The sequence below is a fragment of the Marmota monax genome, unplaced genomic scaffold (genome assembly GCF_021218885.2).
Source record: "Marmota monax isolate L192 unplaced genomic scaffold, Marmota_monax_Labrador192_F-V1.1 WCK01_AAM20220418_F8-fsc00132, whole genome shotgun sequence".
Lineage (NCBI taxonomy): Eukaryota > Metazoa > Chordata > Mammalia > Rodentia > Sciuridae > Marmota > Marmota monax.
This window is the reverse complement of record NW_026695199.1, coordinates 3,944,963-3,970,951: the sequence shown is the minus strand read 5'-3', so window position 1 is coordinate 3,970,951 and position 25,989 is coordinate 3,944,963. Positions and strand designations below refer to the sequence as shown.

Genomic DNA, 25,989 nt, shown 5'->3' with positions numbered 1-25,989 from the left:
GCTTATTATTTTGTTTTAATTCCTTGCCCTCTCATCAAGACACAGAAATTCTTTTCTATATGGGAAATAAATGCCATTTAAAATTCATATTGCAGTATGTATGGGGGAGAAGATGTGAGCCTTTTCAGTTGCTATGTAAGTTGTTCTATCTTGAATTAATCTATTTTTGCAATACTGGTGATTGAATTTAGGGCTTCATACTCACATGCTACATAAAGTTTCTTCCACTGAGCTGTACCCCTTTCCTTTTTGTTTCTCTCTCTTTCTCATTTTATTTATTTATTTATAGTACAGACCGAACCCAGAGGTGCTCCACCACTTAGCTACATTCCCTTTCTTGCTTATGTTTATACTTCTGTATGCATTTTTTAAATTTGAGGCAGGTTTCCCTTATTTTCCCAGACTGGGCTTGAATTTGCCATTCTCTGCCTTAGCTCCCCTGAGTCAGATTATAGGTGGGCGGTTGCCATCTCACCCTAAGAACACACCCTAAAGCTAAGCCTAGCAACATGCAGTTCTTTATTGAGCACCTACTGTGTTACATGCATTGTTTCACATGCTGGATGCTTGAATTTAATCTAAGCAGATTAGATGTTACTTTTGCCAGCAGGGTGATACACATCTCTAATGCTAAAGACCAGGTTACCTGTAGCAGGACGACAATAGTCTGAGGCCAGTCTGGGCAACTTAGCAGATGCTGTATAAAGAAATGTTTGGGAACATAGCTCATTGCTTACCCTGTGTGACAATTTGAATTCAATACTCAGTACCACCACTACCAAAAAGAAAAAAAAAAAACAGGGAGGAAGAAAATAAAGGAAAAAAGGCAGAAAAATAAAAGAAACAGAATTGGAGAGATTTACAGATTTTTTGAAGCTTATACTCTGGTGGTGGGTTAGACAAATCATAGACATAGGTAAAAATATATTGTAAGTGTTCAGGAAAAAAAGGAAGGGGAGAGGTTTAAAAAAATAACTCAAAAGTTTTTATTTGTAGACTGTGACACATAGAATGTGTCATGTGTTACCACATTCTATGGATAAGCCCATTGACAAAGTCATATCCTGTTGTGACCAATTTACATCAAAAGTATGACTTTAATCTTCATTCTTTGATGCATATACTGGTTGTTTATTACTTATGTAATTCAAACCACAGTTAAAACAACAAACTATTTGTCACAACTCAATCCTGGAAATCTGGGGATTTATGACATTTTGCTAGAGCTCACAATGAGCTATTTTAAATTGACCACCTTGGTTTTCTACCTTCCTAATTATTAACCTCAGAAGCTAAGTTCTATGATAGTTTGGGAATGAATGTGTTCTCAGAAGTTTCAGCAGAGTGTGGTAAAAAATTTTAAACTACTTGCTAGTAATAGATTTTTTTTAAATCCTATGTGGAGTCCCAATAAACTAAATAAATGTAAGTGGACCCTTTCTGTTTCAAACAGGCATAAAGGAGAACCACTCTTCTTGGCTGTTCACTAGCCCCAATTCATACTCCCTTTAAAGATTTTGGATTGCCCAGGAACAAAGTTTGAAAGCCAGTAGGATTGTAGAAATGGCATTCAAATTTCAGTACTCTCTCTTAGAGTATGGGACTCTGAACAAATAACTAAATTTAAAAGAGTAACTGCAAAGAATAAATTATGTGACATATAAAATAATCCAGTATGAGACTTTACACTTTATTTTAAACTCTCAATTAATGTTTGTTTTCTTCTTTTCTTTTCTCCTTCCTTTTTTCTTTCTTTCATAATAGTTTTTGAGGTCAGGAAAGAAAAATACAGAAATATGAATAGTAAAATGGTTAATTTGTTAAGAAACAACAAAAATAAAAGCTTATATAAGCCAGGTGCTATGGCACAGGCCTGTAATCCCAGTGGCTCCAGAGCCAGAGGCAGGAGGGTCAGGAGTTCAAAGCCAGCCTCAGCAAAGTCAAGGCACTAAGCAAGTTAGTAAACCCTGTCTCTAAATAAAATACAAAATAAGGCTATGGATGTGGCTTAGTGGTCAAGTGCCCCTGATTTAAATCCCTGGTACCCCCCTCTCCCCAAAAAATGCTTATATAAAGATTAATCTCTTCAAAATTTTTTTTAAATTATAGCTTGCCTTCTGACTGATCAGTAAACTTGGCAACTATTCTGTGGTCACAAAACTATACTACTCATTCTGAAAGTTATATATCCAGAGCATAATTCAAGTCTTGGAGGCATCATATCCAAAAGTAGGGTGGGAAAGAGGAAAGGAAATGAGAGAGGAAAGGAGAAAGGAAGGAAGTGAGGGAGAAGAGGAGAAAAGAAGGCAAGAAAAAGCAACTAACACACACCCTGGAAGTAGCTCTGATTTTAAACTATCTGTAGTTAGGCTGGTTATAAGTTGAGTAAAAAAACATTTCCTAAATTAGGTGTGGGTATATCTAATTAAAAATCACATGCTTTTTAATGAGACTCATCTGAGACCACAAGAATTCCAGAGTAGCAGATTATTTAGAGAAAGAGTTCATATCCCTAGTTTATCTGACTTAATAGGGAGTATTACATATTGACAGTTTTAAAATTATAGTTACCTCAAGCCTGCAGGCAAGAAATGTGAGCCACTCCTTAGTCTTTGGTGTAAAGAAGTATGTTCTGGAGATGTGTGGAGGCTTGCCTTGACACATGAGAGAATTCCCTGGTGTAAAATGCACTTCTGAATTTGAAGAGCAGTTTAAATTCAATTAATATTTACTTCATATGTGCAATATGCCAAGTACTGTGCTAGAACATAGTAGAGCATGCTAGCAGTAGCAATAACAATGAGGATGATAAAGAATACTTGAAGATATAAATGTGTGCCAGGAATTGTGCTAAATACATGTAATATTTCATGAATGTTCCAACAACCCTATAAATTGGTTCAATTAGTATTCTTACTTTACACATGAAGAAACTAAGCCTATGAATATCATGTGATACCCATGATTGCTATCTAATGAGTAGAAATGTCAGTATATACTACCAACTCTGTAGAAAACAAAAATATCCCTTCTACCCCTTAGTTTTTATGTGGGTTCTTTGGATGGATCTAGGAACCCAATTAATACAAGGTGGTTAGCAAGAGAAAAGTGTAAAAATTTTGTTAAATTTATATGTATATCAGAATTTTACAAGACAGTGAAATTTGAAGAAATGACCAAAGCATGATACTTTTATACTTTTCAGGCAAAGAAAAACAACATTAGTGCAAAAACAATAGCATAAATGGATGTGTGGAATAGGGAACTAAATTCTAGGGGTGTTACTGACAACACATGAAGAATGTACAAGCTGGTGAAAGAGAAGCATTACTAAAAGAGTTTGTTATTCAGGTTACTGCAGCACCTGTTACAGTCTCTGATGGTCCAGGCTGTTTTCCAATCTTGGTATTTGAAGGATGTCCCTTCCCAAAGAATCTTTATGGCTTCCTGCATGTAGGGAAAATCAAGCTGAATGGCTCACTTCCTCAAGTTCTTTTCAGCTTGAAAAATCAATATACCAATTTGGCATATTTTTCCTTGACTATTTCAATTCCACAGCCAGAGCTTTAAACTACTGCATTCTACACCATTATGTATTCAGCTATTTCCCTTTTTCTGTAGAAGGCTAAGGAAAAGCTTAAGGTGAGACTAGAAGGATAAAAGACATCAAGAAAAAAATGTGGTATGTATTTATAGATATATATTTATAGATAGATATATAAATACATATGGATACATATAGAAGTTGTGTGCCTTGAAAATATTTATCATAATGGTTAAGATTAATATAGTGCTAACTGTGCACAGGCACTGTACCAATTGCTTTTCATTTAATAATTCATTTAATTGGCATAACATCCCCTAAAGGTAGGTACTATTGTTACCTGTACTTTAGAGGAAACTAAAGCATTCCATCTGAAGATAATTACCTTTGGAAAAATTAGGTAATTGTGTGATTACTGTGGGGTATGTGAGGGTTAAAGATAATATTCTAAGAAGAAATAAGCATTCAAAATTGCCTATGAAGAAGAAAAACAGAATGTTCTTATTTATGTCAAAATAAAGCAAGCATTGATAAGAACTAGAGTTGGGGATAACAGAGGGAAAACACAGAAACTAAAGAAATATAATCCAAGGACAAAGGAATTACAGAGAGTAAAATGAATCCCTATATCAATCACTCAAATGAGCAGGCCTTGAAGCACAAAATAAACCAAAGCAAGACTAAGGCAAATTAATTGATAGGCAAGTAAGACTGCGAATTTCCATATACTTTTATGTATTTCTCTTTTAAAACTATCAGTCTATCTTGTCTCACAGGTGGCATATACATTCTATAATATCCACAACCAAATATTAAATTCCCTTATAGAAAGATATATCTGGCTTGTCTTTTACAGTAGAGAGCACCTGATATATTTATTTTTAGCAAGGAGTTGCTTAACAAATAAGCATTTATTAAATAAAAATGATAACCAGTAACTCAAATCATAGAACTACATTTGAAAGTCAGGGTTATTGAAAGTTTCATCATTAAGGCTTAAATATGTGAATTATTAAGGCAAGAATGTGGTACAGTGCAAAAGCAGAAAGACAAACTCAGGTCATCTGATTCCAAAGGGATGGAGGAAAACAGTAAACTTAAAACAAAAAAGAAAATCTAAGATTCTTGAGTTCTATGTGAATTAAACCCTCCAAAGATTTCAACTCACACATCTGTTTGGTATAATACAATACTAAACTTTAAATATGGTCAAATTAGAAAAAAGTATGAAAAACTGAAAGCCTCATTTCATAATGTGGGAAAAAGTTGGTCTGGATCATAAGATAAAATTAGTCAAATGTACTTTTGTTTCTTGACTTAGAGATTGATAATATGACTATTTGTTGCCCCCTAGTGGATTATTTTTAAATTATTTTCCCTTTGAGGTTGGAAAAAAAATGAAACTGAAAATCAACTTTCTAATTATAGACATAAGAAACAGGATTATTTTTCTACTCAAAAAAGAAAAGAAATATTTTGTGTTACCTTTTAAAGCATCATATTCTATTTCCACTACTATATCCCCCCAATCCCAAAAAGGATAGAACCCCTGAACCTGTTAAATAAATTAAATGGTCTTAATTCAACAAAAAAAAAAAAAGAAAGAAAGAAAGAAGAGAAAGAAAAAATGTTACCACTAATTTAATTAAAAGTATTTGGTTCCTATTATTTGCTATCAGTTTAAGAACTTGGGCTCTCTTATCCTTTTATTTTAATAATGTTTCACAACAAAATGAAGTTTCTCAGTAGAAAGCTTGGAAAGGACTATATAACATGTGCTTGATAAATGAAGAAAAAATTAAATAAATTCCCATTAGAATTTATTCTTGAAAACTACTTGCAATAGTTAAAGAATTTAACTACAATGCTCTAATACAAATAAATAAAAAAATAAGTTTATTCAGGTTGAGCTTTTATAAGTTTTAGAATAAAGAAGGCTGTTTAACAATATAATTTCTCATTCAGAGAAAGATTGCAAGCATCATACAAATTTTTTTTGGATTTCTGTCATATATAGGATATCTATCTCTATATATGAAATGTAGATATTTCATATATAGAGATAGATATTCCCTAATATTAGCATTTTCCTATATTTGCTTATTTACTTTCTTTCTTCATACACATTTTTTAATTGTTTAAAAGTTTCAGATATTATATCTCTTTACTTCATTTTGTGTTTAAGACCTTGTTCACACATAGCCCCAGCATAAGTTTCTAAACAAGGAAATTAGCGTTGAAACAATACTATTATTCAACCTATGCACCATGTTTAAATCTCAACAGTTGTATTTAGTTTAATTTTATACTCTTCAAAAGCTAAATGAGGGGCTGGGATTGTGGCTCAGCGGTGGAGCGCTCACCTAGCATGAGTGGGAACCGGGTTTGATCCTCAGCACCATATAAAGATGAAGGCATTGTGTTGTATCCATCTACACATAAAAAATAAATATTAAAGAAAAAACAAATGATTATGTGGTGGAGTCAGTTGCATGTCTCCTTAGTCTCCTTTTAGCTGGACCATTCCTCAGTCTTCTTTTGTGTTTCATAACATTGACCTTTTCTGAAGGGTGCAGGCGAGTTACTCTGTAGAATGCCCTTCAGTTTGGTTTTGTCTAATGTTTCTTCATAGTTAGATTCACTTTAAACAGTAATATCAAAGAAATGACACTAAGTTCTTCTCAATGCATTATCTAAGGAGGCAGATTCTGTGAATTGGTTTCATTATTGGTAGTGTGTGTGTGTGTGTATGTGTGTGTATACACAGAGATTTTCCTTACTTTTTTACGGTTTCACAGCACTCCATAGTGTGGTCTACCATTTAATTTATTCAGCCACTATTTTTAAAACTGTCATGTAGATTATTTTCAACATTTTCAGTGACAAATGATACAACTAATAATCTTGTGCAGACGTATTTTCACATTACAGAGGTATAAGTGTATGTTCAGAGTAATTGCCTGGTGTAGGATTGCTGGATCAAAGGAAATCTTGCATTAGTTCTCCAAAGGAGCAGAACCAAAAAAAAAAAAAAATATATATATATATATATATATATATATATATATATATATATAGAGAGAGAGAGAGAGAGAGAGAGAGAGAGAGAGAGAGAGATTTATTAGATTGGTTTACATGAGAAGAGATTGGGCTCACAAAAGCCATCTGCAGGCTGCACAGCCAAGGAAACCAGTAGTTTCTCAGTCCAAGAAACTGGAAGCCTCAGAATAAGAGGGACCAATGATGCAGCCCCAGTCCTAGAGTGAAGACCTGGAAGCTCCCTGCAGAAGTGCTGGTACAAATCTGCATTCAAGAGCTAAAGAACATAAGGGGAAAAGGTTCATTTGTACCTTGTTGGTGAGACTGCTGACTAGTGTAATCACTCTGGCAAGCAGTATGGAGATTCCTCAAAAAAGTAGGGATGGAACTAACATAAGACCCAGCTGTCCCATTCTTGTGTATTTTCTAAAAAGATCTAAAATCAACATACTACAGCATGAAACCATCTCAATATTTATAGCAGTACAATTCAGAATAGCTAAATTATGGAATCAACAATAGATAAATGGATTAAGAAATTTTGGTATATAGAGACAATTGAGTTCTACTCAGCCATGAAAAAGAATGAAATTATGGCTTTTGCTAGTAAATAGATGGAAATGAAGAATATCATGCTAAGTGAAATAAGTTAAACTCAGAAAATCAAACATCAAATGTTTCCTCTCATGTAGAAGCTAGAGTTAAAAAAAAAGGAAAGGGTGAGGAAATGATAGGTTAACATAAAGAATCAATGAAATATAAATTAATAGAGAAGCAAAAGGAAATCTAGCAGAGTAGAAGGAGAATGGGAGAGGGGAGGGACAACGGGAAAGAAAAGGGGAATCACGAACTGAAATCAATTTCCATGCATGTTTGAGTTGGTCGGGATGAACACAACTACTATGTATAACTATAAAGTTCTAATTAAAAATATATACATGGAGTCCACTGTCCACAGGAGATGACAGAACCAAAACAAGCACTTGCTCAAAAAGAGTGGGCCATGGGCATGGGACATTTTTTGTTCTGTCTAGACCCCCAGCCTATTAGATAGTGTCATACACATTCAGGGTGGGTCTTTCTCCCTTATTCGGCCTACCTACATGCCAATCATCTCTGGAAACACCTCAAAGACACACCCCCAAAGTATGCTTTATCTAGGCAGCTCTCAATTCAGACAAGCTGACAAGCAATATTAACCATAACAATGCATATGTAATTATAATAGTCATTAGCACATTTCCCTCCATAATGGTTGTGCCAATCTGCATTCCAAGTAGCATTGTACAAGGGTACTGATTTGCCCACAGCCTTGCCAATAGAAGGTATTGCTGAACTTTTTTAATTTTTGCCAATCTCAATAGTAAAAATGGCATTTTGGTGTAACTATAATTGGCATTAATTCTATGACTAAGGATACACAGATTAGTTATGTCTGAGGACTTAACCTTTTTGGTAAAGCTTTTGTGTCTTTTTATTGTGGGTTGTTCAAAACATTACAAATTACTTGACATATCATATTCCACACTTTGATTCAAGTGGGTTATGAACTCCCACCTTCACCCCATACACAGATTGCAGAATCACATCAGTTACACATCCATTGATTTACATATTGCCATACTAGTGTCTGTTGTGCTCCGCTGCCTTTCCCATCCTCCACCCTCCCCCCTCCCCACCTCTCCCCTCCCCTCCCCTCCTCTCTCTCTACCCCCTCCACTGTATAACCCTGAGGGTCTCCTTCCATTACCATGCAATTTCCCTTCTCTCTCCCTTTCCCTCCCACCTCTCATCCCTGTTAAATGTTAATCTTCTTCTCCTGCTCTTCGTCCCTACTCTGATCTTAGTTACTCTCCTTATATCAAAGAAGACATTTGGCATTTGTTTTTTAGGGATTGGCTAGCTTCACTTAGCATAATCTGCTCTAATGCCATCCATTTCCCTGTATTCTATGATTTTGTCATTTTTTGATGCAGAGAAATACTCCATTGTGTATAAATGCCACATTTTTTTTATCCATTCGTCTATTGAAGGGCATCTAGGTTGGTTCCATGATCTTGCTATTGTGAACTGTGCTGCTATGAACATCGATGTAGCAGTGTCCCTGTAGCATGCTCTTTTTAGGTCTTTAGGGAATAGACCAAGAAGGGGAATAGCTGGGTCAAATGGTGGCTCCATTCCCAGCTTTCCAAGAAATCTCCATACTGCTTTCCAAATTGGCTGCACCAATCTGCAGTCCCACCAGCAATGTACAAGTGTACCCTTTTCCCCACATCCTCGCCAGCACTTGTTGTTGTTTGACTTCCTAATGGCTGCCAATCTTACTGGAGTGAGATGGTATCTTAGGGTGGTTTTGATTTGCATTTCTCTGACAGCTAGAGATGTTGAGCATTTTTTCATGTACTTGTTGATTGACTGTATGTCCTCCTCTGACAAGTGTCTGTTCAGGTCCTTGGCCCATTTGTTGATTGGGTTGTTTGTTCTCTTATTGTCTAATTTTTGGAGTTCTTTGTATACTCTGGATATTAGGGCTCTATCTGAAGTGTGAGGAGTAAAGATTTGTTCCCAGGGTGTAGGCTCCCTATTTATCTCTCTTATTGTTTCTTTTGCTGAGAAAAAACTTTTTAGTCTGAGTAAGTCCCATTTGTTGATTCTAGTTATTAACTTTTGTGCTATGGGTGTCCTATTGAGGAATTTGGAGCCCGACCCCACCGAATGTAGATCGTAGCCAACTTTTTCTTCTATCAGACGGCGTGTCTCTGATTTGATATCAAGCTCCTTGATCCATTTTGAATTCACTTTTGTGCATGGCGAGAGAAAGGGATTCAGTTTCATTTTGTTGCATATGGATTTCCAGTTTTCCCAGCACCAATTGTTGAAGATGCTATCCTTCCTCCATTGCATGCTTTTAGCCCCTTTATCAAATATAAGATAGTTGTAGTTTTGTGGATTGGTTTCTATGTCCTCTATTCTGTACCATTGGTCCACCCGCCTGTTTTGGTACCAGTACCATGCTGTTTTTGTTACTATTGCTCTGTAGTATAGTTTGAAGTCTGGTATCGCTATACCGCCTGATTCACACTTCCTGCTTAGCATTGTTTTTGCTATTCTGGGTCTTTTATTTTTCCATATGAATTTCATGATTGCTTTCTCTATTTCTACAAGAAATGCCGTTGGGATTTTGATTGGCATTGCATTAAACCTATAGAGAACTTTTGGTAATATCGCCATTTTGATGATGTTAGTTCTGCCTATCCATGAACAGGGTATATTTTTCCATCTTCTAAGATCTTCTTCTATTTCTCTCTTTAGGGTTCTGTAGTTTTCATTGTATAAGTCTTTCACCTCTTTTGTTAGGTTGATTCCCAAGTATTTTTTTTTTTTGAAGATATTTTGAATGGAGTAGTTGTCCTCATTTCCATTTCAGAGGATTTGTCGCTGATATACAGGAATGCCTTTGATTTATGCGTGTTGATTTTATATCCTGCCACTTTGCTGAATTCATTTATTAGCTCTAATAGTTTCTTTGTAGAGCCTTTTGGGTCTGCTAGGTATAGAATCATATCATCTGCAAATAGTGATAATTTAAGTTCTTCTTTTCCTATTTTGATGCCTTTAATTTCTTTCGTCTGTCTAATTGCTCTGGCCAGTGTTTCGAGAACTATGTTGAAGAGAAGTGGAGAGAGAGGGCATCCCTGTCTTGTTCCAGATTTTAGAGGGAATGCCTTCAGTTTTTCTCCATTCAGAATGATGCTAGCCTGAGGCTTAGCATAGATTGCTTTTACAATATTGAGGTATGTTCCTGTTATCCCTAGTTTTTCTAGAGTTTTGAACATAAAGGGATGCTGTACTTTGTCGAATGCTTTTTCCGCATCTATCGAGATGATCATATGGTTCTTATTTTTAAGTCTATTAATGTGGTGAATAACATTTATTGATTTCCGTATATTGAACCAGCCTTGCATCCCAGGGATGAATCCTACTTGATCATGGTGTACAATTTTTTTGATATGTTTTTGTATCCGATTTGCCAGAATTTTGTTGAGGATTTTTGCATCTAGGTTCATTAGAGATATTGGTCTGTAGTTTTCTTTCTTTGAAGTGTCTTTGTCTGGTTTAGGTATCAGGGTGATGTTGGCCTCAGAGAATGAATTTGGAAGTTCTCCCTCTTTTTCTATTTCCTGAAGTAGCTTGAAAAGTATTGGTATTAGTTCTTCTTTAAAGGTTTTGTAAAATTCTGCTGTATACCCATCCGGTCCTGGGCTTTTCTTAGTTGGTAGTCTTTTTATGGTTTCTTCTATTTCCTCAATTGATATTGGTCTGTTTAGGTTTTCTATATCCTCCTGACTCAATCTGGGCAGATCATATGACTTAAGAAATTTATCTATGCCTTCACTATCTTCTAATTTATTGGAGTATAAGGATTCAAAATAGTTTTTGATTATCTTCTGTATTTCTGAAGTGTCTGTTGTGATATTGCCTTTTTTATCCCGTATGCTAGTAATTTGAGTTCTCTCTCTTCTTCTCTTCGCTAGCATCGCTAAGGGTCTGTCGATTTTATTTTTTCAAAGAACCAACTTTTAGTTTTGTCAATTTTGTCAATTGTTTCTTTTGTTTCGATTTCATTAATTTCAGCTCTGATTTTCATTATTTCTTGCCTTCTACTTCTTTTGCTGTTGTTTTGCTCTTCTTTTTCAAGGATTTTGAGATGAAGTATGAGATCATTTATTTGTTGCTCTTTTCTTTTTTTAAGGAATGAACTCCAAGCAATGAATTTTCCTCTTAGAACTGCTTTCAATGTGTCCCATAGATTCCGATATGTTGTGTCTGTGTTTTCATTTATCTCTAAGAATTTTTTAATTTCCTCCTTGATGTCTTCTATAACCCATTGATCATTCAGTAACCTATTGTTCATTCTCCAAGTAATGTATGCTTTTTCCTTCCTTCTTTTATCGTTGATTTTCAGTTTCATTCCATTATGATCAGATAAGATGCATGATATTATCTCTACTCCTTTATATTGTCTAAGAGTTGCCCTGTGACATAATATATGATCTATTTTTGAGAAGGATCCATGTGCTGCTGAGAAAAAAGTGTAACTGCTTGATGTTGGGTGGTATACTCTATATATGTCAATTAGGTCTAGGTTATTAATTGTGTTATTGAGTTCTATAGTTTCCTTATTCAACTTTTGTTTGGAAGATCAGTCCAGTGGCGAGAGAGGTGTGTTGAAGTCTCCCATGATTATGGTATGGTGGTCTATTAGACTCTTGAACTTGAGAAGAGTTTGTTTGACGAACATAGCTGCACCATTGTTTGGGGCATAAATATTTATGATTGTTATGTCTTGTTGGTGTATGGTTCCCTTAAGCAGTATGTAGTGTCCCTCTTTATCCCTTTTGATTAACTTTGGCTTGAAATCTATTTTATTTGATATGAGTATGGACACTCCTGCTTGTTTCCGAAGTCCATATGAGTGATATGATTTTTCCCAACCTTTCACCTTCAGCCTATGTATGTCTTTTCCTATCAAATGCGTCTCCTGTAGGCAGCATATTGTTGGGTCTTGTTTTGTGATCCATTCTACTAGCCTGTGTCTCTTAATTGGTGAGTTTAAGCCATTAACATTTAGGGTTATTATTGAGATATGGGTTGCTCTTCCAGCCATATTTGTTTATTTCTGTTACTAAACATGGTTTGTTTTCGTCTTTGATTATTTTCCCCCCCTTTACTGTCCTACCTCCCACTGTTGGTTTTCATTGTTATTTTCCATTTCCTCTTCCTGTAATGTTTTGGCGAGGATGTTTTGAAGAGATGGTTTTCTAGCTGCAAATTCTTTTAACTTTTGTATATCGTGGAAGGTTTTAATTTCATCTTCCATCCTGAAGCTTAATTTCGCTGGATACACAATTCTTGGTTGGAACCCATTTTCTTTCAGTGTTTGAAATATGTTATTCCAGGATCTTCTAGCTTTCAGAGTCTGTGTTGAAAGATCAGCTGTTATCCTGATTGGCTTACCCCTAAATGTAATCTGCTTCCTTTCTCTTGTAGCTTTTAAAATTCTCTCCTTATTCTGTATGTTGGGCATCTTCATTATAATGTGTCTAGGTGTGGATCTCTTATGATTTTGCACATTCGGCGTCCTGTAGGCTTCTAGGATTTGGGATTCTGTCTCATTCTTCAAGTCTGGGAAGTTTTCGCCTATTATTTCATTGAATAGACAGCTCATTCCTTTGGTTTGGAGCTCTGTACCTTCCTGTATCCCAGTGACTCTTAAGTTTGGTCTCTTAATGTTATCCCATATTTCTTGGATGTTCTGCTCATGGTTTCTTAACAGTCTTGCTGAGCTGTCTATGTTCTTTTCCAGTTGAAATACTTTGTCTTCATTGTCTGATGTTCTATCTTCTAAGTGTTCTACTCTGCTGGTAGTATTCTCCATTGAGTTTTTAAGTTGGTTTATTGCTTCCTGCATTTCTAGGATTTCTGTTTGTTTGTTTTTTATAACCTCTATCTCCCTGTATAGTTGATCCTTTGCTTCCTGGATTTGTTTGTGTAATTCATTGTCGAAGTGATCTTTCATTGTCTGATTTTGCTGTTTAATGTCTTCCTTGATTCTCCAGATCGTCTGAAGCATGTATATCCTGAATTCTTTATCTGACATTCCATCTGCTGCAGCTGTTACCTCTTCTAAAGTTGCGTTGACCTGCATTGCTTGTGGTCCTTTCTTTCCTTGTCTTTTCATACTGCTTGCGTATCTTTCCTGCAAGCGCGGGCGGCGGCTCTGCTCTCTCCTTATTCCAATTGGGGTGTCGTGGCTACCACGCCGGCAGGTCACTGGGCCTGTTCTGGGCGCTGGCGGTGGCTCTGTTCTGCCCCTACTCCAATTGGGGTGACGAGTGTACCACGCCGGCAGGCCACCGGGCCTGATCCGCCGGTCGGTTGCAGGTTTGCCTACCCTACAGGCGCGGGCGGCGGCTCTACTCTACCCCTACTCCAAATGGGGTGACGTGTCTGTCGTACCGGCAGGCCACTGGGCCTGTTCTGCTGGTCGGTCGCAGATCTGCCCACCTTTCGGTTACGGGTGGAGGCTCTGCTCTGCCCCTACTCCAATTGGGGTGTCGTGACTACCGTGCCTGCAGGACGCTGGGCCTGTTCCTGGCATGGGCGGCGACTCTGCTCTGCCCCTACTCCAATTAGGGTGGTGTGTGTACCACGCCGTCAGGCTCCTGGGCCTGATCTGCCAGTCTGTTGCAGGTCTGCCTACCTTGGAGGCGCGGGCGGCGGATCTGCCCTGCCCCTCCTACCACGCCTGCGGACCCCTGGGCCTGATCTGCAGGTTGGTCACAGTTCTGCTCACCCTGCGGGCACGGGTGGCGGTTCCGCTCCGCCCCCACTCCAATTGGGGTCACGTGGCCACCACACCGGCAGGGCCTGATCCGGGCGTGGGAGAAGGATCTGCTCTGCCCCTACTCCAGTTGGGGTGACGTGTGTACCACACTGGCAGGCCACTGGGCCTGACCCGCCAGGCTGTCACAGGTCTGTTTACATTGCAAGCGCGAACGGCGGCTCTGCCCTGCCCCTCCTACCACGCCCATGTACCACTGGGTCGCGGGTCTGCCCACCTTGCGGGTGGGGGTGGTGGCTCCGCTCCGCCCCCTCTCCAATTGGGGTCACGCGGTCACCACGCTGGCGAGCCGCTGGGCCTGCTCTGGGCACTGGCGGCGGCCCGGCTCCTCCCCTCTGGCTCGACGACAAATTGAGGAGACTCGGGTGTCTGTGCCTCACCCCCCCTACCAGGAGACCAACTGTTTCTGTCGCCGCTGGTATTGATGAAGTTCTCTCCTCTGCCGCTTTCTGATGACATCAGATCTCTGCCATGTTGGTATCCTATGCGAATGGCAGCATTTCGTTCCCCTTGCCGGGCAACCAAAGCAACGGGTGAGTCCTGACCGGCCCTCAGCAGGACCCGGACCGAGAAGCAGTTTCCACGGGCTCCTAGCCCTGAGCCAGGGAAGTTCCGGGAGCCGGAACTCGGCCGCTTAGTGCTTGGTGTATCGCTTTTGTGTCTTTTGACTATTTATTTTTAAAATGTCAGTTCAATGGGGCTGTCCGTTTCTAAAATAAATTTTATTTTTTTTTTATGGTTGTTCAAAACATTAAAAAGCTCTTGACATATAATCTTTCATACATTTGATTCAAGTGGGTTATGAACTCCCATTTTTACCCCAAAATTCAGATTGCAGAATCACATTGGTTACACATCCACATTTTTACATAATGCCATATTAGTGACTATTGTATTCTGCTAACTTTCCTATCCCCTACTATCCCCCCTCCCCTCCCCGCCCCTCCCATCTTCTCACTCTACCCCATCTGCTGTAATTCAGTTCTCTCCCTTGTTTTTTTCCCCTTTCCACTCACAACCTTTTATATGTAATTTTGTGTAATAATGAGGGTCTCCTTCCATTTCCATGCAATTTCCCTTCTCTCTCCCTTTCCCTGCCACTATTTGTCTCTGTTTAATGTTAATCTTTTCCTCATGCTCTTCCTCCCTGCTCTGTTCTTAGTTGCTCTCCTTATATCAAAAAAGACATTTGGCATTTGTTTTGTAGGGATTGGCTAGCTTCACTTAGCATAATCTGCTCTAATGCCATCCATTTCCCTGCAAATTCCATGATTTTGTCATTTTTAATGCTGCGTAATACTCCACTGTGTATAAATGCCATATTTTTTTAATCCATTCATCTATTGAAGGGCATCTAGGTTGGTTCCACAGTCTAGCTATTGTGAATTGTGCTGCTATGAACATTGATGTGGCAGTATCCCTATAGTACGCTCTTTTAAGGTCTTCAGGGAATAGTCCGAGAAGGGCAATAGCTGGGTCAAATGGTGGTTCCATTCCCAGCTTTCCCAGGAATCTTCATACTGCTTTCCAAATTGGCCACACCAATTTGCAGTCCCACCAGCAATGTACAAGTGTACCCTTTTCCCCACATCCTCGCCAGCACTTGTTGTTGTTTGACTTCATAATGGCTGCCAATCTTACTGGAGTGAGATGGTATCTTAGGGTGGTTTTGATTTGCATTTCTCTGACAGCTAGAGATGTTGAGCATTTTTTCATGTACTTGTTGATTGACTGTATGTCCTCCTCTGACAAGTGTCTGTTCAGGTCCTTGGCCCATTTGTTGATTGGGTTGTTTGTTCTCTTATTGTCTAATTTTTGGAGTTCTTTGTATACTCTGGATATTAGGGCTCTATCTGAAGTGTGAGGAGTAAAAATTTGTTCCCAGGATGCAGGCTCCCTATTTACCTCTCTTATTGTTTCTTTTGCTGAGAAAAAACTTTTTAGTTTAAGTAAGTCCCATTTGTTTATTCTTGTTATTAACTCTTGTGCTATGGGTGTCCTATTAAGGAATTTGGAGCCAGACCCCACAATATGTAGATCGTAGCCAACTTTTTCTTCTATCAGACGCAGAGTCTCTGATTTGATATCAAGCTCTTTGATCCATTTTGAGTTAACTTTTGTGCATGGCGAGAGAAAGGGATTCAGTTTCATTTTGTTGCATATGGATTTCCAGTTTTCCCAGCACCATTTGTTGAAGATGCTATCCTTCCTCCATTGCATGCTTTTAGCCCCTTTATCAAATATAAGAAAGTTGTAATTTTGTGGATTGGTCTCTGTGTCCTCTATTCTGTACCATTGGTCCACCCGCCTGTTTTGGTACCAGTACCATGCTGTTTTTGTTACTATTGCTCTGTAGTATAGTTTGAAATCTGGTATCGCTATACCGCAAGATTCACACTTCCTGCTTAGAATTGCTTTTGCTATTCTGGGTCTTTTGTTTTTCCATATGAATTTCATGATTGCTTTATCTATTTCTACAAGAAATGCCGTTGGGATTTTAATTGGCATTGCATTAAACCTATAGAGAACTTTGGGTAATATCGCCATTTTGGTGATGTTAGTTCTGCCTATCCATGAACAGGGTATATTTTTCCATCTTCTAAGATCTTCTTCTATTTCTCTCTTTAGGGTTCTGTAGTTTTCATTGTATAAATCTTTCACCTCTTTTGTTAGGTTGATTCCCAAGTATTTTTTTTTTTTTTTGATGATATTGTGAATGGAGTGGTTTTCCTCATTTCCATGTTAGAAGCTTTGTTGCTGATATACAGGAATGCTTTTGATTTATGCGTGTTGATTTTATATCCTGCCACTTTGCTGAATTCATTTATTAGCTCTAGTAGCTTCTTTGTAGACCCTGTGGGGTCTGTTAGATATAGTATCATATCATTCACAAATAGTGATAATTTAAGTTCTTCTTTTCCTATTTTTATGCCCTTAATTTCTTTTGTCTGTCTAATTGCTCTGGCTAGTATTTCAAGAACTAAATTGAATAGAAGTGGTGAGAGAGGGCATCCCTGTCTTGTTCCAGATTTTAGAGGGAATGCCTTCAGTTTTTCTCCATTTAGAATGATGCTAGCCTGAGGCTTAGCATATATAGCTTTTACAATGTTGAGGTAAGTTCCTGTTATCCCTAGTTTTTCTAGTGTTTTGAACATAAAGGGATGCTGTACTTTGTCTAATGCTTTTTCTGCATCTATCCAGATGATCATGTGGTTCTTATCATTAAGTCTATTGATGTGGTGAAGAACATTTATTGATTTCCGTATATTGAACCAGCCTTGCATCCCAGGGATGAATCATACTTGATCATGGTGCACAATTTTTGATATGCTTTTGTATTCAATTTGACAGGATTTTATTGAGGATTTTTGCATCTAAGTTCATTAGAGATAATGGTCTATAGTTTTTTTCTTTGAAGTGTCTTTGTCCGGTTTCAGATTCAGGGTAATGTTGGCCTCATAGAATGAATTTGGAAGAGCTCCTTCTTTTTCTATTTCTTGAAATTACTTGAAAAGTATTGGTATTAATTCTTCTTTGAATGTTTTGTAAAACTCCGCTGTATACCCATCGGGTCCAGGGCTTTTCTTGGTTGGTAGTCTTTTGATGCTTTCTTCTATTTCCTCTTTTGTTATTGGTCTGTTTAAATTGTGTGTGTCTTCCTGACTCAATCTGGGCAGATCATATGACTTAAGAAATTTATCGATATCTTCACTATCTTCTATTTTATTGGAATATAGGGTTTCAAAATAATTTCTAATTATCTTCTGTATTTCTGTAGTGTCCGTTGTGATATTGCCTTTTTCATCCCATATGTTAGTAATTTGAGTTCTCTCTCTTCTTCTCTTCATTAGCATGGCTAAGGGTCTGTCGATCTTATTTATTTTTTCGAAGAACCAGCTTTTAGTTTTATCAATTTTTTTCAATTTTTTTTTTGTTTCAATTTCGTTGATTTCCGCTCCGATTTTAATTATTTCTTGTCTTCTACTACATTTGCTGTTGTTTTGCTCTTCCTTTTCTAGGGTTTTGAGATGAAGTATGAGCTCATTTATTTGTTGGTTTTTTTCTTTTTTTGAGGAATGAACTCCAGGCGATGAATTTCCCTCTTAAAACTGCTTTCATTGTGTCCCATAGATTCCGATATGTTATGTCTGTATTGTCATTTATCTCTAGAATATTTTTTATTTCCTCCTTTATGTCTTCTGTAACCCATTGATCATTCAGTAACATATTGTTCACTTTCCAGGTGATGCAGGATTTTTCCTTCCTTCTTTTATCATTGATTTCCAGTTTCATTCCATTATGATCAGATAAGATGCATGGTATTATCTCCACACCTTTATATTTACTAAGAGTTGCCCTATGGCATAATATATGGTCTATCTTTGAGAAGGATCCATGTGCTGCTGAGAAGAACGTGTATCCACTTGATGATGGTTGATATATTCTATATATGTTGGTTAAGTCTAGGTTATTGATTGTGTTGTTGGGTTCTATAGTTTCTTTATTCAGCTTTTGTCTGGAGGATCTGTCCAAGGGAGAGAGCAGTGTGTTGAACTCACCCATAATTATTGTGTTGTGGTCTATTTGACTCTTGAACTTGAGGAGAGTTTGTTTTATGAATGTTGCAGCACCATTGTTTGGTGCATACATATTGATAATTGTTATGTCTTGTTGGTGAATGGTTCCTTTTAACAGTATATAGTGTCCTTCTTTATCCCTTTTGATTAACTTAGGTTTGAAGTTGATTTTATTTGGTATGAGTATGGCCACTCCTGCTTGCTTCCGAGGACCATGTGAGTGTTATGATTTTTCGTAACCTTTCACCTTCAGCCTGTGTATGTCTTTTCCTATCATATGAGTCTCCTGAAGCAGCATATTGTTGGATCTGTTTTTTTTTTTAATCCAGGTTACTAGCCTATGTCTCTTGATTGGTGAATTTAAGCCATTAACATTTAGGGTTACTATTGATATGCGATTTGTACCTCCAGTCATGCTTATTTATTTATTTATTTTAATTTGGCTAGTTTTTCCTTTTTGGTTATTTTTCTCCCCCTTTACTGAGATACCTCCCACTGTTAGTTTTGGGTGCTGTTTTTCAATTCCTCTTCTTGTAGTGTTTTGCTCAAAATGCCTTACAGTGCAGGTTTTCTGGCTGCAAATTCTTTTAACTTTTGTTTATCATGAAATATTTTAATTTCATTGTCAAATCTGAAGCTTAATTTTGCTGGATACAGTATTCTTGGTTGGAATCCATTATTTTTCAGCGTTTGAAATACGTTGTTCCAGGATCTTCTCGCTTTCAATGTCTGTGATAAAAAATCAGCCGTTAACCTAATTGGTTTACCCCTGAATGTAATCTGCCTCCTTTCTCTCATAGCTTTTAATATGCTCTCCTTGTTCTGTATGTTGGATATCTTCATAATTATGTGTCTTGGAGTTGGTCTATTACGGTTTTGTATATTTGGGGTCCTGTAGGCTTCCAGGATTTGGCAATCCATTCCATCTTTCATACCTGGGAAGTTTTCTATGATTATTTCATTCAACAGATTGTTCATTCCTTTGGTTTGAACCTCTATACCTTCTTCTATCCCAATGACTCTCAAGTTTGGTTTTTTTATGACATCCCATATCTCTTGGTTGCATTGCTCGTGATTTTTTAACATCCTTTCTGCATTGACTATATTCTTTTCGAGTTGATAAACTTTGTCTTCATTATCTGATGTTCTGACTTCTATTTGATCTAGTCTATTTGTAATATTCTCGTTTGAGTTTTTAATTTGGTTTATGGTTTCCTGCATTTCTAGGATTACTGGTTGGTTTTTTTTTTTAAATCTCTATCTCCTGGTAGAGTTCATTCTTTGCAATTTGAATTTGCTTATGCAATTCGTTATCAAAGTATTCTTTCATTGTTTCAACTTGCTGTCTAATGACTTCTCTAAGATTCCATTCCATCTGAGTCAGGTATGCCTTGAGTTCTTTCTCTGTCCATTTTTCTGATGCCTCTAGGTTCTCCTGTAGATTTATGTTGTCCTGCATTGTTTGTAATCCTTTTATCCCTTGTTTTTTCATGTTGTTCACGTTACTTTCCAACTCTGTTTAACTGCTGTGTTTCTGTTTTCTCCTATAAATTTGTTTTGGTTTTGTATATCTCGGTGGTCTCTCCTTTGTGGTGGGAGACTATGCCTAGAAATGTTGGGCTTTATTGTATTTTAAAGCTGATTTATTCAATTCATAAAAGGCTTCTGGATTCTGTATGCATATAGTAATTTGTTGTTTGGTCTTAGGACTTTATGTTTAGGTTAGGTGCTATGATGGTATGAGGGTTAGTATGTCTTGGCTACTTTGGAAGATTGCTCTACTGAAGGGGGATATTAACAGGTGATTGGATCAGGGTGTTTGGTAAAAGCTAGGTATTTAGGAGCCCTATAGACAGACTCGAAACATTTACCTATTTGCATTTAGACAATTACACATAATGGAAGACATAATGCTTGGGATGAATGTTGGGGGGAAGGGGAAAGAAGGTGCTCTTAAAAAGAAAGAGGGAGAGATAGATAGAATAGAAGAGAATGGAAAGAACAATAAAACTTGACAAGGGAAAGAAAGAAAGGAGGAACAGGGGAGAAAAAAACTAATAAAATAGAAATTTTTTAAAAAATGAAGTCTTAGAGATCCATTTTCTTCTCTTTTAGTAGGCGGAGCTGTGCCCTCCAAGCCGAGCTTCTGCCCTCTATGTGCTGACAGCAATTCCTGTAGGGCGGCTCCCGGGAGTCTCTCAATCCTGTTAGTCCAGAGCCGTTTCACTTCTCTGGCCCCTCCCCCCTTCCTCCTGCCAACCAGCCAGGCCCCGCTCACCAGAGGTGTTCCCCAAGGATCTGGTTACACTTGCAGCCCCACTGCGTGCCCTATTTCCCGAATGACTGAGCACTCTCTCTGTCATTCATCTAAGCCCCAGTGCTGTGGAGCGGTGATCTGGGAACTGACAGTTTAATTTTTGGTGGGCACACCCTCAGAAACTGGCGGCTAAGACCTTGGGTGTCGCCACTGGTGGTAAGCAGAGTTGGGAATCAAGAATCCCCTCTGCTTCCCTCGGCCCCTACAGTCACGCCCACACTGCTGGCGGCAGTGGGATTTGGGGGTCGGGAGTCCCTCGGTCCCTACAGTCATGCCCACGGAGAGATTTTTGAGGTTTCCCGGCTGTATGTATCTAGTGGGGGTGGGAGTCACACACCTGCTAAAGCGGATTCCGCTGGGAAGGAATTCCATGGGCCAAACTCTGGTGACGTCACCTCTCTGCTATGGCGGGCCCCAGGCTCCTTGCTGGAGTGTCCGAAAGGAGGGGTGGGACTGGCCTGTCTCTGGTCTGACCCGGTCTCGGTTGATTTCAGTTCTGGGTTCGCTATTTCATGAAGGTTTGGTTAGAGACCTCTTCATAGGGTCCCTGCTGCACGCCTGCTGAGCCACCTCGGAGGCTGGTCGCTGCGCAGCAGCGGCGGGTGGCGGGTCTGGACCTCCACGCCGTGTGGCGGAGATTCACTCGTCTGGGGCAAACTGTCATCTCCAATAATCCTACTAATTCCCAGCAGGTCTCAGTTCAGCGAAATTTTGCTAGAAGTTTCTTAGCAGGTAGAATCTGAGCATATTAATGTGACTCTCTGACCCCATTATTGAGGAGGTACTGAAAGCGTTGCCTCCCCGCCCGCCGCCATGTTGGGTCCCCCACACACACCTCTAAAATAAATTTTAAACATGTATTTAAAGAGTCAGACCCTGTTTTCGGCAATGCGGATACACTATAAGCAAAATCACTTGCAAAAAGTTAATTCAACATAATTGTACTTGAAAATGAAAGAACGGACAAGGTTTAGAATCTTGGGTGATGATTATTCTGCAACATTGAATAATTTCCAAAAAAAAACCCAAAATACTATCATTCCATTCATACTTACTTAAATATATTTGAAGTATATATCCAATTATAAGTTAACACAGAAATGCTCAAAAAAATACCAAGGAGCTTAGAAATTGCTTTAGGTAACATATATTAGAAGGATAGCAGGATGCAAGAAAAAAGTTTCCAAATAGTGTTTAAAAAAATAACATAAGTTTTTTTTCCTTATTTTCTCATACAGTTATATATATTCAGGATGATCCACCTAAGAGATGGTTCTGCACAAACAGAAATTTTCTCTCAATGTGTAACACACTGCAGTTTTCCACAATGGTGGCATCAAGCCTTTTATAACTTCTTCACTTTCAGCTGCCTCTTCATTATCCCTCTTCTCATCATGTTGATCTGCAATGCAAAAATCATCGTCACCCTGACACGGGTCCTTCATCATGATCCCCACAGTATGTATTATTTGGATTGAGTGCTAATTATGTGCAAACAATTTTTAAATAACAAAACTAAAGCATAATGACCCTTACCCTATGTGCCAGATACTGTTCTATAAAGTTTATATATATTAGCTCATTTATTATTTACAGTCACCCCATGAGGTAATTCTTTTATTATGTTCCTTATTTACATGAGACAATATTTTCTGATGTTCTAAATTTACATCGAGAAATTAAAGAAAAAATAATTACTCCACTAAAACTTAGAATAAGCATTAGAAAATTGTTACTGCTGGGCTGTGAAATAATATATCAACACCCAATATCTAGAATGCAGCAAACAACCTATTAAATGCTAGCCAATAAATTTGTTGTTTTAGTCAGTTTTTTCACCACTATGAACAAAATACCTGACAAGAACAATTTTAGAGAAGGAAAAGTTTATTTGGGGGCTCATGGTTTCAGAGGTCTCAGTCCATAGACAGCAGGCTCCATTCCCTGGAGCTTGAGGTGAGGCAGAACATTATGGAAGTGGGGATGGGAACAGGAAAGACAGTAGAATGAATCGGACTTAACTTTCCTATGTTCATGTATGAATACACAACCAGTGTAATTCTGCATCATGTACAACCACAAGAATGGGAAGTTACACTCCATGTATGTATAATATGTCAAAATACATTCTACTGTCATGTATATCTAAAAAGAACAAATTACAAAAAATTTAAATCAATAAAAAAAGGAACATCATGGTGGAAGAGTGTGGTGGAAGGAAGCAGCTCACACCAGGAAGCAGCTCACACCAGGAAGCAGCTCACACCAGGAAGCAGAGAGAGAGAGAGAGAGAGATACCCAAAAGGACAAAATATAAACTCCAAGGGCATACCCCCATCAAACTACCTCCTCCAGTTACGCCCTACCTGCCTATAATCACAACTTAGTCAATCTCTATCAGGGGATTAATGCATTGATTAGGTTAAGGCTTTCATAATCCAAACATTTCACCTATTTTCTTGCTTTATATAGAATCATAAGCTTTTGGGAGATACCTCACATCTAAACCATAACATTTGTTAAACTGATTCAAATTCCCTTAATATCCACAAACAGAAATTATGACATGTATGTGTATGTGAATGTATGCATATATGTGTGTATTCACAAGTCAAACAATGTTAAATATGTAATTATGTCATCCAAAATATCATAGATGTAGCTACACATTTTTTCCTTTTTTTTTCTTCAGTAATCTGGTGCACTCCCAAAACTAAAATTTATGAAATAAGCATGATATTTTGGCATGACATCTCAAAGACATGCTACCAATGGCACAGTATATAAGTCATATCTGGTATAAATAAATAGGGAAATCATCTTAATTATTAAGGAATGATCAGTTTGGGTAGATATTATCAAAAGGAAATAATTATAGTGATGCTGTGTAAGTTTCCACTTGCCATCCCAAAATGCTATTTAATATTTCAAAAACAAAAAGAATAGTGCAAAACCAATTTGCTTCTCAAATCTTATCCAAGAGAGATTCAGTTATGTAAGGATTGTTTAAGAATGGGACATGTGGAATAAGAAGATGAATCAAAAATAGGGGTTAATCAGAAGAAATATGAGTAGTACAGAGATAGAAGAAAAAGACAGGAGTAATAGTTACATATTTACTAACACTTTTAGCCATTTACTTTTTTATTTACTTAACTAAAATGCACTGTCTGATACTGCTGGAAACCATACTAGGTGGCCTAATCTATCCTGTTTTCATAGAGTCCATAGTGTAGCACAAAAGTCGGAGAACAAACAGTAAACCAATAATCAAGTATGATAATATTTCTAAAGAAGAAGTACAGCATGCTGTATCTATATTTTATCACATTCAGCCATTGTGCTAAGCCAAGAAGCTTTTTTAAAAAAATGTGTTCATTCCATGATTGCTTTATTAATATACATAATATTTACAGATATCAATGATTGAATGAAATAATGTGTGAAAAGAGGAAGGCCCATAGCAAGGGATGCATTAAATGGTAATTAGTTTTGTCTGCTCAAAAAAATCATGACCAGTCTATATTCAATAAAGTATTTATTTTAACATTTCTAGTCAAAAATTAACTTTATAACATAAATATAAATGTTTTCCTCCATATTTCCACTCTTAGGTGATCAGTGAAAAAGAAACTGTAAATAATTTCTAAATAGCATTGTATGTTTCCCTCAAAATATATAATATGTGAAAAGTATTTCTTATTTTTAAATAGAACTTTTGGATTACAAAATATAAGAACAGATTTTGAACATTTAGAACTGCAGCTTATAACTTTAAAAACTAAGTCTTTAAATTCTAAAAGGGAGCTGATTAAAGTCAGCAATTCCATTGATTTCAATAACTTTCTTCACAAGAATAACCTATGAACTCTAAAAGTTACATTAAAAGTGGAATTATTTCAGGTATCATAGAAAGAAACATGGCTGAAGTAGATAATTTGGAGCAGCACACTTTCATCCATACATCATTCTTACTATCCTTAGTGGCAGGGACACCCAGTGAATCGGAATTCAACTCAGCTTAGCCTCTGTTTTCTTAAATTTATATTTCAATTGTTTGGGTACCTCAAATTTTAAATACAGATTAGTCTGTTGTAAACTTAAAGAACACATGCCTCTTCAATATTTTCTATTCTTTATGTGATACAGTGTAAAACAATAAAAGTATGCTTTTTAAATAAATTGTCCTTATTTAAAATGCTAGAAATTTTCTCCTATAATATTTATTAGGTTGAATTAGTGAGTTTCTCTTTTGGACTGTTTTGGTTGTATGAGAAAAATTATCTTTAAACACCTACTCTTTTTCCCTAATAGAACTACAATTAAATCAATCCAAGAACAATATACCAAGAGCACGGCTGAAGACCTTGAAGATGACTGTTGCATTTGCCACTTCATTTATTGTCTGCTGGACTCCCTACTATGTCCTAGGAATTTGGTATTGGTTTGATCCTGAAATGTTAAACAGGGTCTCAGACCCAGTAAATCATTTCTTCTTTCTCTTTGCTTTTTTAAACCCATGCTTTGATCCACTTATATATGGATATTTCTCTCTGTAATTGACAGATTACACATGAAGTAATATAAAGAAAAGCAAGGTAATGAATTTATCCACTTGGGAAAGACAAGAACAAAGCTGCAACATATTACATATAAAAAAAGCAGGATTTAAGTTTCAGTTATCATTCTTATTCTTTTTAGAAATCACATTGTCAAAGTCTCACTTATTAAAAAAAAATAACCAGGAAATGTACTGAAAATTTTCTCCTAATCATGAACTTCTAAATTAGCATCTGCCTTTTCTGTCATTTCTTTTCACTTTCTCTGTGTATAATAAAACAAAGAGCAATATTATTATGTTACTAAATATGATATTTAAAATAACCAACACCTAAGGCAAAAAGATGGCAAAAATTAAGACTAAGAAACCACAACACAGTCCTGATCTCAGCGTGCTTTTTAAGTTTTTCTCCAAAAGTGACTGAGTGGCAATCACAACTATTTAAATACAAGTAAGAAAAGATATATATGGGTTATGTTATATGTATAATATAGCCTCTGTTTTAATAATGTAAGAAATTTTTTGTTTGTCACCTGATCTTACTAA

At 37.2% G+C, this 25,989-nt stretch overlaps 1 protein-coding gene across 1 annotated transcript in view; it reads left to right on the top strand.

Moving 5' to 3' along the window:
* Gnrhr (gonadotropin releasing hormone receptor) overlaps positions 1-25,441 on the top strand; it is a 29,647-nt gene extending 4,206 nt beyond the window's left edge. The window contains exons 2-3 of the mRNA XM_046428773.1: positions 22,121-22,340; positions 25,197-25,441. Of these exons, the coding sequence (XP_046284729.1) occupies positions 22,121-22,340; positions 25,197-25,441 (465 nt within the window). The remainder of the gene's footprint in view (positions 1-22,120; positions 22,341-25,196) is intronic.
* The last annotated feature ends 548 nt before the right edge of the window (positions 25,442-25,989 follow it).